General features: G+C 48.8%; 1 protein-coding gene across 1 annotated transcript in view; it reads right to left on the minus strand.

Moving 5' to 3' along the window:
- Positions 1 to 2,813: 2,813 nt before the first annotated feature.
- The window catches only part of KCNN3 (potassium calcium-activated channel subfamily N member 3), a 100,509-nt gene continuing 86,849 nt past the window's right edge, over positions 2,814 to 16,473 (minus strand). Inside the window, exons 6-8 of the mRNA XM_079958045.1 lie at positions 9,588 to 9,715; positions 8,236 to 8,305; positions 2,814 to 3,128 (exon numbers count right to left, since the gene is read on the minus strand). Coding sequence (XP_079814171.1) covers positions 2,832 to 3,128; positions 8,236 to 8,305; positions 9,588 to 9,715 — 495 coding nt within the window. The 3' untranslated portion in view covers positions 2,814 to 2,831. The remainder of the gene's footprint in view (positions 3,129 to 8,235; positions 8,306 to 9,587; positions 9,716 to 16,473) is intronic.

Below are 16,473 nucleotides of genomic sequence, written 5' to 3' on the forward strand. Positions count from 1 at the left end.
CACACCTGGAATCCTGTGTCCAGTTCTGGCACCACAGTTTAAGAAGAAGATTGAGAAGCTGGAAGGTTTGCAGAGGAGGGTGACCAAGATGATCAAGGGCCTGGAAACCAAGCCTTATGAGGAATGGTTAAGGGAGTTGGGTATGTTTAGCCTGGAAAAGAGAAGACTTAGAGGAGATATGATAGCCTTCTTCAAATCAAGGGCTCTCACACGGAAGAGGGAACAAGCTAGTTTTCTCCTGCTCCGGACGGTAGGACTCAAACCAATGGCTTCAAGTTGCAAGAAAGGAGATCCTGGCTAAACATTAGGCTCTGTCTCTCTTTGGAACTTTCCCACCCTGCAAAGGCCTTCGTCATGGAAGTCTGCTTATTTCCTTCTCCCTCCCAATGCGTTTTCCTTTTGTGCTGTGGCATTTTTTAAAAAAATACGCATCCGCAGAACTAAAAAGATGAAAGCTCATGCAAGTGCCGCCCCGGGACTCACTCAGGGAGGGATGGGAGAATCTAATAGTCTCCCCTTAAAACGTGTGCATTATTGGGGCTACATTCTCATCCCCAGCCTTCAGGTAGTCTCCAGATCTGAGCCCGTGGTGTACGGAGGGATTTTAATATCCAGAAATAAATTGTCTGGAAGGCCTTACATTTCGCACACTGAGAAGAGAAGACTCCCTGAAAAAGACCCTGATGTTGGGAAAGTTGGAGGGCACAAGTAGAAGGGGAGGACAGAGGACGAGATGGTTGGACAGTGTTCTTGAAGCCACAAACATGAGTCTGACCAAACTGCGGGAGGCAGTGGAAGACAGCAGTGTCTGGCGTGCTCTGGTCCAGGGGGTCACGAAGAGTCGGACACGACTAAACGACTAAACAACAACAACAACATTTCGCACACTGCAAAATGGCACCCTGGCTTTTCTCCAAGGGAGATCAAGGTAGAAGGCACAATTCTCTGCCCCTCTCTACTTTATCCTCACAGCACCCCTGCGAGGTAGGGTTAGGATGGGATACGCTAACCGCTAATGCGAATGGCGGCATTTTACGCATTTCCGAATGGGCTGTAGCCGAGTGGGAAGGGCTCAGCCTGAGCTCAGTGAATAAATGGTAGGATTCAGACATGACTTACGACAGCGGTGGTGGGGAACCTGTTCAATCCCTGGTGTCTCCAAGAGAGCCTGGATATGCCCCCTTGACTGAAACTCTGGACAGCCGCTGCCAGTCAGTGTAGACAGCACACAGCTAGATGTACCAAGGGTCTGACTCTGCATTAGGCAGCTTCCTAATGATTCCTAGTAATTGTTTTTTCAAATAAGCTGTGCACTCCACACCCCTGTACCGATGTGCTGAAAAATCCCAGGGCTTGCACACCCTTCAAATGCAAGCCAGTGGCATTTCGAACCAGGCATGGAACTGATTTGACTGCTAGTGGCAATTCAGTTCAACCATTTTGACTGCAGTTTCATTAACCAGTGTGCAGCCTAATTGTCTATATGGCAATTCAAAGCGGGAGCAAACCAATTTAAGTGCCAATAGCGAATTACATTTAAACTGGGTTCAAACCAGTTCAGTCGCCAATGGCTGTCAGCCGCGGAGCCTTTGAAAGTGCAGGACTGCCCACCACCAGAAAAAACAATCAAACCTACAATTCCCAGGGTGCTTTTAGTGGGGAGGGAAGCCCTACTAATAATAAAAAGTTGGTGAATCTGGAAAGCCCAGATGAGAGGTTTGTAATGTGGATAGACCCTTGGAAACTGCAGTGGCACAACGCAGTTCAGGCTGGTAACCGCAACGTTTAAAGAAGGGTCGTGGCCCAAAGGGATGTGATTTTTCAAAGCACCACTGGCGAGCCGAAGGGGCTCGGGGCGATTCTCTCCGGAGGACGATGGAGAACAACTTCTCTTTCGCTTTGCGTTTCTTGGAGGGCTCGGAATCTGAGCAAACCCATTTCCTCAGTGGCAATCTCCTTGCCCGTGGCGAGGGGAGGGCAAACGCCAGCCCATCTGGATGCGTCGAAATCGCTGCTTCGTCTCCGCAAGGACACGCCAAGAACAGCTTTAGTGGTGGAAAACTTCCGATCTCCCCAAGTCGAGGTAACTCTTCTTAGGCCTCAGCAAAAGGTGACACCTGCCATTTCCCCTTTTTCTTAAAACCAAACAAAAAAGACCCAACACAGAAGAGGCCACAAAGGGTACCATTACGGCGGTCTCTTTGGCAAAACCAATTTTGAGGGAGCTGGAATGATACCTCGAGACCTTTGCCAAGATTCAGCAGAGGAGGAGGAGTGGGGGCGGGGGGGGGGCACTTCTGTTCCGGCCAATTCGCCACCTCCCCGGTCGCCTTTTGACTTTCTTCGGCAAGACACTTAATGCGTGGAGGGGAAGAAGGAATAGTAATGTTTTTTAAAAATAAAAATAAAAATAAAAACAACCAGGGAAGAAAGAAGGAGATGAACAACCCCAATGCCAGTGGCTTGGGGTCCAACACAGTGGAATGGTCCCCCTACCTTGCGCCGTTGCATCGATGCCCTTGGAGTTGGCTTGTTTTTCGATTTTTGAAGACCTGAGATTGAACGTGGATTCCTACGGTCCACCGAACGCCGCTGCGAGGGGCTCTGCTGAAAACGCCCGTTTCACCCCACCCCACCCCGACAACAGGGGGCGCTACCACCGAGACAAGCTCGCATTGTTTCCAGGCGACCCCACAAGGCGGCGGCCGGGGTCCTCTGCTTCCCCCCCCCCCCCACATCCGGGGCCAGGATTGACACCCCCACACGGATAACAAAGACCCACGTGTGCGTGCGTGTGTTGTTTTTGTCGTTTCCCTCACGTCCGACGGGGCTCAGCAACTACTGGAGCTGGTATAAGGGGTGGGGAAAGAGGTTGAGCTGACCCCCAAAGGGCTGTCCGAGAGCGGAGTCTGGGGGGCGCCCACGCCCATGCTCACCCCCCGGGCCTCGAGGATGGTGGCCAAGAGCTGCTGCTGCTGCTGGCACAGAGCGTCCGTGATGAGCAAGGGCAAGGAGTGGAAGCTGGTATTCAGCTGTTCCAGTTTGGACTCCAGCCCGCCTATCTGCTTCTCCAGGTCTTCGCTCCGGTCGTTCAGTTCCGTGATGAGGTCGTACATGACGTTCTGCATCTGTTTAATTAAAAAAAAAATTAAAAGAAGAATTTTTATTTTTTTTAAAAAAAAGAAGAGGCAAATTAGCAGGCTACATTGAGATTGGAAGGGACATGGGTGGCATTGTGGGTTAAACCACAGAGCCTAGGACTTGCCGATCAGAAGGTCAGCGGTTTGAATCTCCGTGACGGGGTGAGCTCCAGTTGCATGGTCCCTGCTCCTGCCAACCTAGCAGTTCGAAAGCACGTCAAAGTGCAAGTAGAGAAATAGGTACCGCTCCGGCGGGAAGGTAAACGGCATTTCTGTGCGCTGCTCTGGTTTGCCAGAAGCTTAGTCATGCTGGCCACATGACCCGGAAGCTGTACGCCAGCTCCCTCGGCCAATAAAGCGAAATGAGCGCCGCAACCCCAGAGTCGGTCACAACTGGACCTAATGGTCAGGGGTCCCTTTACCTTTAACAAGCCTAAGGGATACCCTCTCTCCTCAAGCCACGCCCCTTCACCAGCCCTGCTCTGCACCCTCCTCAAGTGTTTTTGCCTGGCTGGAACGTGTCATGAAAACCAGCAAAGCCTCTTTGCTTGCTTAGACGGGAGGGCAGAGGGGATAAGTGTGTGGGCCTCAGTTCCACAGGGATGGCCAGCAACCTGGATGGTTAGATAGATAGATAATTTATTGCAGTCAGAGACCAGCTTATAAAACACACTTGGGGGTACAATCCCGGAAGGAAAGCAATTTTATCTAGAACCCCCATTGGACTCAAAAGAGCACTAAGAAAACTCGCAGCATACTGTGAAACTGAACATCTCAAAATCAATTACCGTATTTTTTGCTCTATAAGACTCACTTTTCCCCCTCCTAAAAAGTAAGGGGAAATGTGTGTGCATCTGTCAGAGCTGCCTCCAGGTCCCAGCTCACAGAGGACCAACGCTAGGCTGTAGTTATGTACAAAAGTCTTTATTGAGATTCAGTCTCCATTTCAAAGCCGCAGCGTGCAGCTCTACGTCCCGACCTTAGACCGGCGAAGTCCTGTCTGAGTCTCCTCCCCCTCCACACCAGTTTAAGACTCTCGCTTTGCTCCACCTCTTCCTAAATTCCTTTCTCCTCTGGGCCCTCCTGCCCGCTAGGGTCTCATCCTTCCTGGACTCCTCTGACGCTGACCCTGACGATTCTTGTCCCTCCTTCCGGCGGGCTTTAGGACCTGGTTCCCTATCCGGGCTACCTTCTGTGCCGCTCGCCTGTACCTTTGAACTTGGCGCGCGCGCCCAGCCTGCAACTTTCCTCTTAACCGTTAACTCGCTCTCCGATGGAGGCGTGGTCCACCCTGACTCATCTTCTCTCGCTGGTGGTGCATATGTGGGCTCTGACACCTGGGACTCCTCCCCCCCACTACGCTCTGGTGGGGAAGCTGGTCCTGATTTGCAACTGCTGCTCTGGGAGTCCCCGCTGGCCCCTTGCTTCTGGGGTGTCCCCCTTGGGTCGCCCCTTGCCCTGCCCATCGGCGCCCCCTTCTGTGAATCTTCCGATTCGCTGGAGAGGCTCATGGAATCTATCGGGCTGCTGTCATATTCTCCTACGCTGCCCTCGGATTGCTCCCCCTCACTTTCCATCTCCTCTCCTCCCTGCGCTCCCGCTGAGTCCCTGACAGCATCTTATGGAGCGAATGCAGGCTGCACAGCTATCACAGAAGCCAGAACAGCAAGAGAGATTGCTGCTTTCACTGAGCAGTGACCCCTCTTGCTGTTCTGGCTTCTGAGATTCAGAATATTTTTTTTCTTGTTTTCCTCCTCCAAAAACTAGGTGTGTTTTGTGGTCTGGCGCGTCTTATAGAGCGAAAAATATGATATCAAAAGACCAAGATACTCGCTTTTGGGGGGAAACCAAAGCTTAGAAGCTGGGAACTTCAAGGCCATCAATTAGAACAAGTCACAAATTATAAGTATCTAGGAATGGTGGTACAGGCATCAAGAACCAACAAACCTGGATGGTTTAAATTCCCGACAAATTCAGGGAGAATAGGGCTATAAACAACTACTAGCCACAAAGGCTAGTTGGGAGGCAGGAATGCTTCTGAATACCAGGTGCTGGAAAACACAGGAGGGGAGAGAGCTCTGAGGCTCAGGCGCTGCTTGGGGGCTTCCCATGGAGGCAGCTGGCCGGCCACTGTCAGAACAGGATGCCGGACTAGATGGGACATTGGCCTGATCCAGCGGCCAGGCTCTTCTCGATGTTCTTAATAATAATAATAATAATAATAATAATAATAATAATAATTTATTATTTATACACTGCCCATCTGGCTGGGCTTCCCCAGCCACTCTGGGCGGCTTCCCAAAAAATATTAAAATGCTGTAATACATCAAACATTAAAAGCTTCCCTAAACAGGGCTGCCTTCAGATGTCTTCTAAAAGTCTGGTAGTTGTTGTTCTCTTTGACATCTGGTGGGAGGGTGTTCCACAGGGCGGGCGCCACTACCGAGAAGGCCCTCTGCCTGATTCCCTGTAACTTGGCTTCCGCCAGAAGGGAACCACCAGAAAGCCCTCAGAGCTAGACCTCAGTGTCCGGGCAGAACGATGGGGGTGGAGACGCTCCTTCAGATATACTGGGCCGAGGCCGTTTAAGCAAGCAAGCAACAAACAAGCAAGCAAGCAAGCAGTGAGCTCCATTAGGTAAACACATTTCTTTCCCTGCTCCACGCACCGCCACCCGTCGCAGGTCTGAGCTGAGAAGAGAGTGTGTTATCACTTCCTTCCACAGGGTTGCCTGGCAACCAAACGTTCGGGGAAGCCCCGCATGGAAGGTGCCAGATTGCTGCCTCCCACCTCTGCCACCCCTCCCTGACTCAGAATCCCCATGCAGTCGAGAGAAGCTGGAGGGAACGGATTTCGGGCAAGGGGGAGGAGGCAGCCTTGTCCAGGACTGGAGCTGGCTCGGAAGAAAGATCACGGCTGCAGTGTGGGGTACCCTCATCTCCCTTCTGGGGTTCCTTTGGTGAGCATCTTCAGATCAAACCCAAGAACAGTGGTGCCTCGCAAGACGAAAAGAATCCGTTCCGCGAGTCTCTTTGTCTAGTGGTTTTTTCGTCTTGCGAAGCAAGTCCATTGACGGCTTAGCGGATTAGCGCTATTAGCAGTTTAGTGGCTTTTAGCGGCTTAGAAAAAGGGGGCGAAAAGGGGAAAAAACCCGCAGGAACTCACAAGACATTTTCGTCTTGCAAAGCAAGCCCATAGGAAATTCGTTTTGCGAAGCGCCTCCAAAACGGAAAACCCTTTCGTCTAGCGAGTTTTCCGTCTTGCGAGGCGTTCGTCTTGCGGGGCACCACTGCACAGTGGTACCTCGGGTTACAGATGCTTCAGGTTACAGACTCTGCTAACCCCAAAATAGTACCTTGGGTTAAGAACTTTGCTTCAGGATGAGAACAGAAATCGTGCTCCGACGGTGTGGTGGCAGCAGGAGGCCCCATTAGCTAAAGTAGTGCTTCAGGTTAAGAACAGTTTCAGGTTAAGAACAGACCTCCGGAACGAATTAAGTTCTTAACCTGAGGTACCACTGTAGCCACAAATGCAAGTTTGGCACCATCCTGATGTCGGCATGGTATAGTCCAAGCCAGTCCACAGATACACTCTGTAGGACTCAAATCGCCTCATCCTACCCCCCATCTCCTAAATCAGGCATGGGGGTACCTCTGGCCTGGACCGCAGGGGTCCATGCACTGGTAACCTGATGGCTGCAATGAGCTCTCTGTGGGGCTGCCCTTGGGGGTTGGTCTGGAGGCTGCTGTTGCAGAACACAGTGGCTTGTGGGGGCAAACTCCTGCTAATGTATGGACACCTGAGCTGCAGGAGGAATTTGCATTGGTTGGCAATCTGCAACCAGGCCAAGTTCAATGGGTCTTTAACTGTTCTATTTTTTGTGTGTGTGTAAATAGCCTGGTTTAGAAGGTGCTGTGGGTTAAACCACAGAGCCTAGGACTTGCCGATCAGAAGGTCGGTGGTTCGAACCCCCGCAACTGGGTGAGCTCCCGTTGCTCGGTCCCTGCTCCTGCCAACCTAGCAGTTCGAAAGCACGTCAAAGTGCAAGTAGATAAATAGGTACCACTCCGGTGGGAAGGTAAGCTGTGTTTCCGTGCGCTGCTCTGGTTCGCCAGAAGTGGCTTAGCCATGCTGGCCACATGACCCGGAAGCTGTACGCCAGCTCCCTCAGCCAATAAAGCGAGATGAGCTCTGCAACCCCAGAGTCGGCCACGACTGGACCTAATGGTCAGGGGTCCCTTTACCCTTTACTTTAAAATAATAATAATAATAATAATAATAATAATAATAATAATAATAATAATAATAAATATGGCCCTCCAAGCCTCTGTCTGGCCCCTAGGACTCTCCCCAAAGCACTTCTGTTCTCCAGGTCACACTATTCCCTGGACCTGCCTCCTTTAGCGTTTCTGCCATTCCTGAGCACTAGATAATGCCTCTTTGGATGAGTGCATGTGCAGAAACTAGCGTACTTGTAATGGGATATGGGGTTGCTTGTGCGTAAGCCCCAAACTGCTCCAAGCTGAGTGGTTTGGTTAAACCTTTCCCTGGCCGGACAGCCCTTACTCCGTGGCTGTCTCAATCACTGGCAGAATCCGTCAGTGGGGGTTTCCTGAATTTCCTCCAACATAAGAGTTCTTTGACACCAAGTCGCCGCCTAGCTTCCCTGCGCGGAAGCTTTCTGCGCAGAGTGGGCATCCCAAGGGGAGGTCCTGTGCTCTCCCCGCTGGTCTCGCTGGAACCGTCCCTGAGCCTTCCCTCCGAAGTTCCCTCCGCCTCCCCTTCCTCTCTGGTGTCACGTCTATTTCCTTCCCCAGCGGAAGCTCTCCCTCTCTCCTTGCTGGTTCCCTCTCCAGCGTCATCGGGGAGCCTTACCACCCCCCTTGGCTCCAATGGCAGTTCCCTGACAGTACTGTAGAAAGGTAAAATCTGCCTTAGTTGCTCCACCCACTTTTGCCTCTGGCCCCGCCCACCCCAGGCACGTGGCCCCTGGAAAGTTGCCCAGGAGGGAATGCGGCTCTCGGGTTTGGGCAAAAGGTTCCTCACTCCTGTCTCAAATCCCAGGAGAGAGAGAAAGAGAGAGAGAGACGGCTACCTTAGAAAGATCGACCAGGGTGTTGGCTTGGTCACTCAATTTCCTCTGTTCCATCTTCACACCCCTTAACCTGGAAAAGGGGGGAAAGAGCAACCAATCAGCTTGCGGGCATCAAAAGGTGCGTCCCGTCTGCCCCACCCAATCCAAAGCCCAGAGCTCTGATTCCAACTGCTGCCTTGCTGGGTTCCCAATGATGACTAGAACCTTGGCAAGCCGAGCCTTTGCCTGGAGGTCAAACACTGCCGGCGGCGCTACCGGAGGAAGACCCGTAGATGAGCCCCTTCCCATTCACCTGTACGCCATCCTGGATTAATCTTCTGCTGGCTAAATTTGCACCCGCACCGGGACGGTTTATTTTATCCCACCTATCTGATTTTCAGTTTACTTCATCTTTAACAGTTTACATATATCATAATTTCTAACCATCTTCCCCCCCACACACACTTACTTTAACCGTAAAAAACTTCACATTTTATCACTTATAAAATATATCTTCTACGTCTAACCCTACTGCCTATATCCACTTCCAAAGCTATTCTAAGATTCAAATATTAACATATTTTTTTCAAATATTCCTTAAACTTCTTCCAATCTTCTTCCACCGTCTCTTCCCTCTGGTCTCGGAGTCTCCCGGTCAGTTCGGCAAGTTCCATATAGTCCATCATCTTCATCTGCCATTCTTCGATAGTTGGTATATCTTGTTTTCCCTTTCACTTGTTAACTGACTTTTTTTTTAACTGTTCTTTCCCAAAACAGCAACCTGGGGATGCTGTGGACTCAACTCACAGCATTCTGCGTGCAAGGCGGCTGCTCTTCCACGGACCCAAAGCCCTTCCTCAGCTGCCTTAGTAATAATAATAATTTATTATTTGTACCCCGCCCATCTGGCTGGGTTTCCCCAGCCACTCTGGGCGGCTTCCACAGAGACCAAAAATACACTAAAATGTCACATATTAAAAACTTCCCTGAACAGGACTGCCTTAAGATGTCTTCTGAATGTCAGGTAGTTGTTTATCGCTTTGACATCTGGTGGGAGGGCATTCCACAGGGCGGGCGCCACTACCGAGAAGGCCCTCTGCCTGGTTCCCTGTAGCTTTGCTTCTCGCAATGAGAGAACCGCCAGAAGGCCCTCGGCGCTGGACCTCAGCGTCTGGGCAGAACGATTGGGGTGGAGATGCTCTTTTGGACGGAAGAAGCCCTTTGCTGCCCCAGCGCAGAAAAGCCTTGCTCCAAATGGCTACAGCGACTCCTGACGTCCCAGGAGCAGCTTTCCGCAGGCTCTGCAACCTGCTACCCCTTATAGTTAGGAGATGCCAGCGAGGCAGAACAGAGGAGAAAAGAGCCCAGCTTACTGATGAATGGCTTGGAGGAATTTTCTCTGGTGCTTCCGGACTTTGGCGTGGTCGATTTTCTTCAGCAGTTTGGTGTGTTTGTAGATGAGCCAGGTCTCCCGCAAGACGTTGGCAGCCGCGTTTTTGATCTGCAAGGGGAGAGAAAAAAAAGCCGGGCCGCCCGGGGTTAGCTCACCTGCCCAGGTGAAGTAAACTTTTTCCTTCTCTCTCTTCCTCCCCCAAAACAGCACATAGCCAACAACTGATCTTATGCTCTATGAAGGATTAGGCAGGCTCTCAGAGCAGAGGGCTCTCACCAGGCCCTTTATTTTCCTTTTGTCAAAAAATACATTTTTATTGGGGGTTTTTACATATCATTTTCAACAACCATTTAACATAACTTATACAATGTTTTAGACTTCCGTCAACAACCTCTGATGATTTCCCGTTCTTTATCACTTATTCTGTATTTCTTAATTTCTCCTAATTATCATTAACGAATAATTCTCTTCGTAGTCTTTCTTGCAATATTTCATATAGTCCTCCTTACAGAACTTCTTGCAATCCTACTAGCGTAATCTGTTCGTTACAATTACTTTTCAAGTATTCTCCATCTTCAGGTAAAACGTGCCAATTCTTTTGCAGATGACATTTTGGTCCTCCCAGGCCCAAGGAGGAGGGACCAGCAGTCTGGGATGAAGTTCAACATTTGTATAAGAACATCAGATCTTTATTTGCAAAAAAATTCCTAAAAGTGGGGATGACGACCCCAAAACAGTCCAATGAGGGCTGAGTAAGCCCTCTTAATCATCTCTCTCTCTCTCTCTTTCACACACACACACACAAAGAGAACAGTCCCTGGCAGAGGTAGACTGCCCCTGCCCAAAGAGGTTCCATTTTGAAAACTACAGCTCAGAGCCACCGATGAGCCCAACACACCATTTGTCAGGACAGCCCTGAGCTAGTGGCTACCTCCGTAAAATTTCACAACCGCAAATCAGTGTTAAGAGGTGCGGAGGCTGGCTGTGGTTAACCCAAAACACATTCACGCCTTGCATTCAAAGAGCTATGATACCACTTTTAACCATCGTGGCTTCCCCCAAATAATTACTGGAACTGTAATACAATATACAGTGGTGCCCCGCAAGACGAATGCCTCGCAAGACGAAAAACTCGCTAGACGAAAGGGTTTTCCGTTTTGGAGGCGCTTCGCAAAACGAATTTCCCTATGGGCTTGCTTCGCAAGACGAAATGTCTTGCGAGTTTTTCCGACTTTTTTTCCCTCCCCCCCCCTTTTTCTAAGCCGCTAAGCCGCTTATCTGCTTATCCGCTAAGCTGATAAGCCGCTAAAAGCCGCTAAGCCGCTAATAGCGCTAATCCGCTAAGCCGTCAATGGGCTTGCTTCGCAAGACGAAAAAACCGCTAGACGAAGAGAATCGCGGAACGGATTCTTTTCGTCTTGCAAGGCACCACTGTACGATATCTTTATTGTCATTGTCCCATGCAGAACAATGAAATTGAAAAACTACATAAAACATTCAAAAACCCCTAAAAACTCTGAAACCCCATTTTAAAATACACTATACTATAGAGACCCCTTATGCCGCGTTTAGAACCAGAATTACATTTGGGTAGAAACTGTTTCTCAGGCGGCTAGTCCTGGCCTTTACAACCCTATACCTTCTTCCAGAAGGCAGAAGCTGAAAGAGGTCATTTCCTGGGTGTGCACTATCCTGCGCTATCTCTGAAGCTTTCTTATGGCACCTGGAAGCGTAGATTTGATCCAAGGTGGGAAGAGTGCACCCAATTATTCTCTCTGCAGTCTTTACAACCCTGGACAGCATTGTTTTTCCCCTGGCCGTGCAGCTCCCAAACCGCACACACAGACCATAAGTTAATACACTCTCCACAGTGCAATGGTAAAATGCTGTCAACAGGTCCTTTGAGAGAGGGTGCAGAGGGTCCTTTGGGGAACTAAAATTCCCTGAGCAAAAAAACCCAGGACAAATTCACACCTTGCATTCAAAGAGCTATGATACCACTTTTAACCATTGTGGCTTTGCCCAAAGAATTACTGGAACTACAAAGGGTGCTGAGGGTCCTTTGGGGAACCCAATTCCCTTCAGGAACTAAAATTCCCTGAAATCAGGCGGCACAGAGGTAGGGGGCTCTCCTAACAGCTTTCAGCACTCTTAACAAGCTACAGTTCCCAGAATCCTTTGGGGGAAGCCATGGCAGTTTAAAGAGTATCATAGCACCAATATATGGTGTGAAGAGACGGCATTCTGCACATGCTCAGAGGAATGTTTTCTCTTCCCATGGGCCTGAAGTTCACAGCTACGGAAGCCCCGCAATGGGAACGGCCAGCAGACGGGACCACAGCTCCTTCTATACGCGTAGGATTAAAACAACGCTACAGCCTTGGCTCCAGGACAACCAACCAATAATCCTTGATGCATAACTGTGTTGGGAGCGCAAAAGGAAGGGGAAGATGGTACCAAGTGCAACCAGCTTTTGTGAGGTTCTGCAAGGTTAGCTCTCCAAGGTGGTGCCCTCCAAGTGAAGCTGAATTTTAACTTCCAACACCCCCGATCACTTATTATTATTATTAGTATTAGTATTATTTTATAATAGCGCTTGTGGCCCAAATGTCTCTCAGCAGCTTCCGAACAAACAAAGCTAAAACATATTTTTTATTTAAAAAAAATACATTTTTAAAAAACACGAGAGAGCAAAGGGTTAATACTTAAAGGAAGAATCAATCATTGGGTTGTAAGCGGTGTTATTCCTACTCAAGAGTAGACACTCTAAAATTAATGACTACAACTAACTAGGGTGCATCTATTCCAATGGGTCCACTGTGCCTGTAAATAATGATTTATTTTTTAAAAAATGACAGTATATATAATATTATTATTTATTTGATTTACAAGGTATTATGAAGTTAAAATAACAACCCAGTAAAGGGGGGGGCATTTTATTATTATTATTGAGACTTCTTAAGTCACTTGTGACCCAAAGATCCCTGACCAGCTTAAAGGTAAAGGTAAAGGGACCCCTGGCCATTAGGTCCAGTTGTGGCCGACTCTGGAGTTGCGGCGCTCATCTCGCTTTATTGACAGAGGGAGCCGGTGTACAGCTTCCAGGTCATGTGGCCAGCATGACTAAGCCGCTTCTGTCAAACCAGAGCAGCGCATGGAAACACCGTTTACCTTCCCGCTGGAGCAGTACCTATTTATCTACTTGCACTTTGACTTGCTTTTGAACTGCTAGGTGGGCAGGAGCAGGGACCGAGCAACGGGAGCTCACCCCGTCGTGGGGATTTGAACCACCGACCTTCTGATCGGCAAGTCCTAGGCTCTGTGGTTTAACCCACAGCGCCACCCATGTCCCAGACCAGCTTACAACACACTTAAACCATAAACATAAATACAATACACCACAAAAAAGCCAGAATAAAACAACCCTTATAACAACTACAGGAACCTGTGGCAGCAAAATAGTAAAACAACATCATCTCAGTCTATGGAAAGGTCTCTGTGTTGAGCTCAGTCTTTCCCTGGCTCCAGAAAGATGTCAACAAAGGCACAAGGTTGGCTGTATAGCCCATTAGTTATATATTTGGTATGTCTGAAAGGTCCCCTTTATTGCATATGCCATTTTCGTGGGTTTAATTTGTAAAGGGAGAGGCTCTTAGGCGGGCCAGCCCTGGGATCCAGACTCCATGCCGCCCCTCTCTCCATGAAGGCCTCTCTGCCTCCCTTTTAATCCCAGATGGGTGACAATTATTAGTACAGAAGGAACTGCACTCTGCATGTGTTGAATGGCACTCTTGTGTGCTGCGTTTCTGGGGACGCCCTAGGCCAAAGCGTGGCATCCTGGGATCTGAAAAGGAGCTGGCCCAAGATACACAGAAGGAGCTGCACTCTGCACACGTCTAGATGGCCTATTGGTCTGACCCAAAAAATACGCCAACACAAGTGAGGGCAGGGAGCCAGATATTCCCCAACCCTCTGCTAATGAGTTGCTGTGCTAAATTTTGCATCCAGTTTAACTCTAATTGTATTTTTAAAACTGTTTTTAATACTGTAACCTGCCCTGGGACCTTAGGGTGAAGGCAGGTTAAATAATAATAATATTAAGAAGAAGAAGAAGAAGAAGAAGAAGAAGAAGAAGAAGAAGAAGAAGAAGAAGAAGAAGAAGAAGAAGTTGGAAATGTAAACTTAAGGATGGGGATCTCTACCATATGTGGTGGGAATGTGAAAAGATGAAAAAATTCTGGGATCTAATATATAATGAACTCAAGAAACTTTTTAGGTACACATTCCCAAAAAAACCAGAGGCTTTCTTACTAGGGATAATAGGGGAGGAAGTAAAAAAGGAGGATCATAAATTATTCCAATACGCCATGGTAGCAGCTAGGATCCCTGTAGCTCAAAAATGGAAGTCGCCGGAGATCCCAACGGTTATGGAATGGCAGGCTAAATTTTTTGAATACACAGAATTAGCAAAAATGATGTATAAAATCCGACACCAAAAAGGGGCAAAGTTTGTAGAAGAATGGGGTAAATTTGTAACATACACAGGAATTAACTGTAGAAGTTTAAAAGCTGCAGCAGGGTTAATATAATTCTTGTGACGTGTATAGAAATGAAGAAGAAACTGTAAGAGAAGATGTATAGTAAGAAAAGCGCAACTGGGAAGGAAGGAAGTCGAGGCATGATTCTACGCAGTGTAAATAAGATGATGCTAAGAATGACTGTAAAGATTGTTTTATTTTGTTTCTGGAAAAATTCAATAAAAAGCATTTAAAAAATAAATTAACAACAACAACAACAACGCCCTCGTCACCCATTCCCTCAGCCCAGAGAAGGATCTCAAAGAAACTCTTAAGGGCCTGGGTTTGTTGAAATCAGGAGAAGCATTCCAGGAGGTATTGGGGTCCTGAGCTGTAAAGAGCTTTCTAGGTCAAAACCAGCACTCTGAGTTGCACAGGAAGCCAATGTAGCTGTTAACAGAATTGGTGTCATGCAATCTCGTTTGCCTCGAAGCTGTCAACAAGTCGGGCAGCCGCATTCGGTCCTAACTGAGGCTTCTGAGTCATTTTTAAAGCACACTGCAGTAGTCCGACCTTCCAGTTACCACTGGGGCCACAGATTCCTGTAGCCAAGTTACCCCAAGCCCTGGTCTGGTTGTAGCTGGGCCACCAGCCTAAGCAGATCATGTTGGCTGGGGTTGTGTGGCAGTTACATGCAGCCTACCCCTGTCTATTAGTAGTATTAATTATAATTGTTATCATGTTGTTGTTGTTTAGTCGTTTAGTCGTGTCCGACTCTTCGTGAACCCCTGGACCAGAGCACGCCAGGCACTCCTGTCTTCCACTGCCTCCCGCAGTTTGGTCAAACTCATGCTAGTAGCTTCGACAACACTGTCCAACCATCTTGTCCTCTGTCCTCCCCTTCTCCTTGTGCCTTCCATCTTTCCCAGCATCAGGGTCTTTTCCAGGGAGTCTTCTCTTCTCATGAGGTGGCCGAAGTACTGGAGCCTCAGCTTCAGGATCTGTCCTTCCAGTGAGCCCTCAGGACTGATTTCCTTCAGAATGGAGAGGTTTGATCTTCTTGCAGTCCATGGGACTCTCAAGAGTCTCCTCCAGCACCATAATTCAAAAGCATCAATTCTTCGGCGACCAGCCTTCTTTATGCTCCAGCTCTCACTGCCATACATTGCTACTGGGAAAACCATAGCTTTAACTATACAGACCTTTGTTGGCAAGGTGATGTCTCTGCTTTTTTTAATTATTATCATATCAATGATTAATTCATTCATATTTATATCCCAGCTTTCCACCAAGGAGCTCAAGGCAGTTGCATGCTTGTCCTTCTCCCTGTTTTAAGCCGCACAACACCCCTGGGAGGCGGGCTAAGCTGAGTCAGAGACTGGCCCAAGGTCACCTTCATGGCCGAGTGTGGACAAGAACTCAGGTGTCCCAAAACCACTACCCTAGAGCAGGTGTGGGGAGCGGTTGGTCCTCCAGGAGTTGGTGAACTACAACTGCCATTACTCCCAGACGTAGGTTATGCTCTCTGGGGCTGATGGGAGTTATAGTTAAGCAAAAACAAGATCTGATCACCTCTTCTAACTCCTTGACCCTCCAGATCAGGGGTCAGCAAACTTTTTCAGCTGGGGGCCGGTCCACTGTTCCTCAGACCTTGTTGGGGGGCCGGACTATATTTTGAAGAGGGGAAAAAATGAACAAATTCCTATGCCCCACAAATAACCCAGAGATGCATTTTAAATAAAGGTACACATTCTACTCATGTAAAAACATGCTGATTCCCAGTCCATCTGTGGGCAGGATTTAGAAGGCAATTGGGCCGGATCCAGCCCCTGGACCTTAGTTTGCCTACCCATGATCTAGTCCAGGGGTCAGCAAACTTTTTCAGCAGGGGGCCGGTCCACTGTCCCTCAGACCTTGTGGGGGGCCGGACTATATTTTGCAAAAAAATTGAACAAATTCCTATGCCCCACAAATAACCCAGAGATGCATTTTAAATAAAAGGACACATTCTACTCACATAAAAACACCAGGCAGGCCCCACAAATAACCCAGAGATGCCTTTTAAATAAAAGGGCACATTCATGTAAAAACACGCTGATTCCTGGACCATCTGCGGGCCGGATTTAGAAGGTGACTGGGCCAGATCCGGCCCCTGGGCCTTAGATTGCCTACCCATGCTCAAGATGCTGCTGCTGGATGACGGATCCTGCCTGTCCCTGAACCCTTGGCCTCTCTGGCAAGGTCTGATGGGGGCAGCGACAACATCCCGAGTGCCACAGGGCCCCTGCTCCTGTTCTAACAGAGGACGCTGAGGACTCAAGCTGTGACCTTCTACATGCAAAGCATGTG

Source organism: Podarcis cretensis (assembly GCF_951804945.1).
Source record: "Podarcis cretensis genome assembly, chromosome: 16".
Lineage (NCBI taxonomy): Eukaryota > Metazoa > Chordata > Lepidosauria > Squamata > Lacertidae > Podarcis > Podarcis cretensis.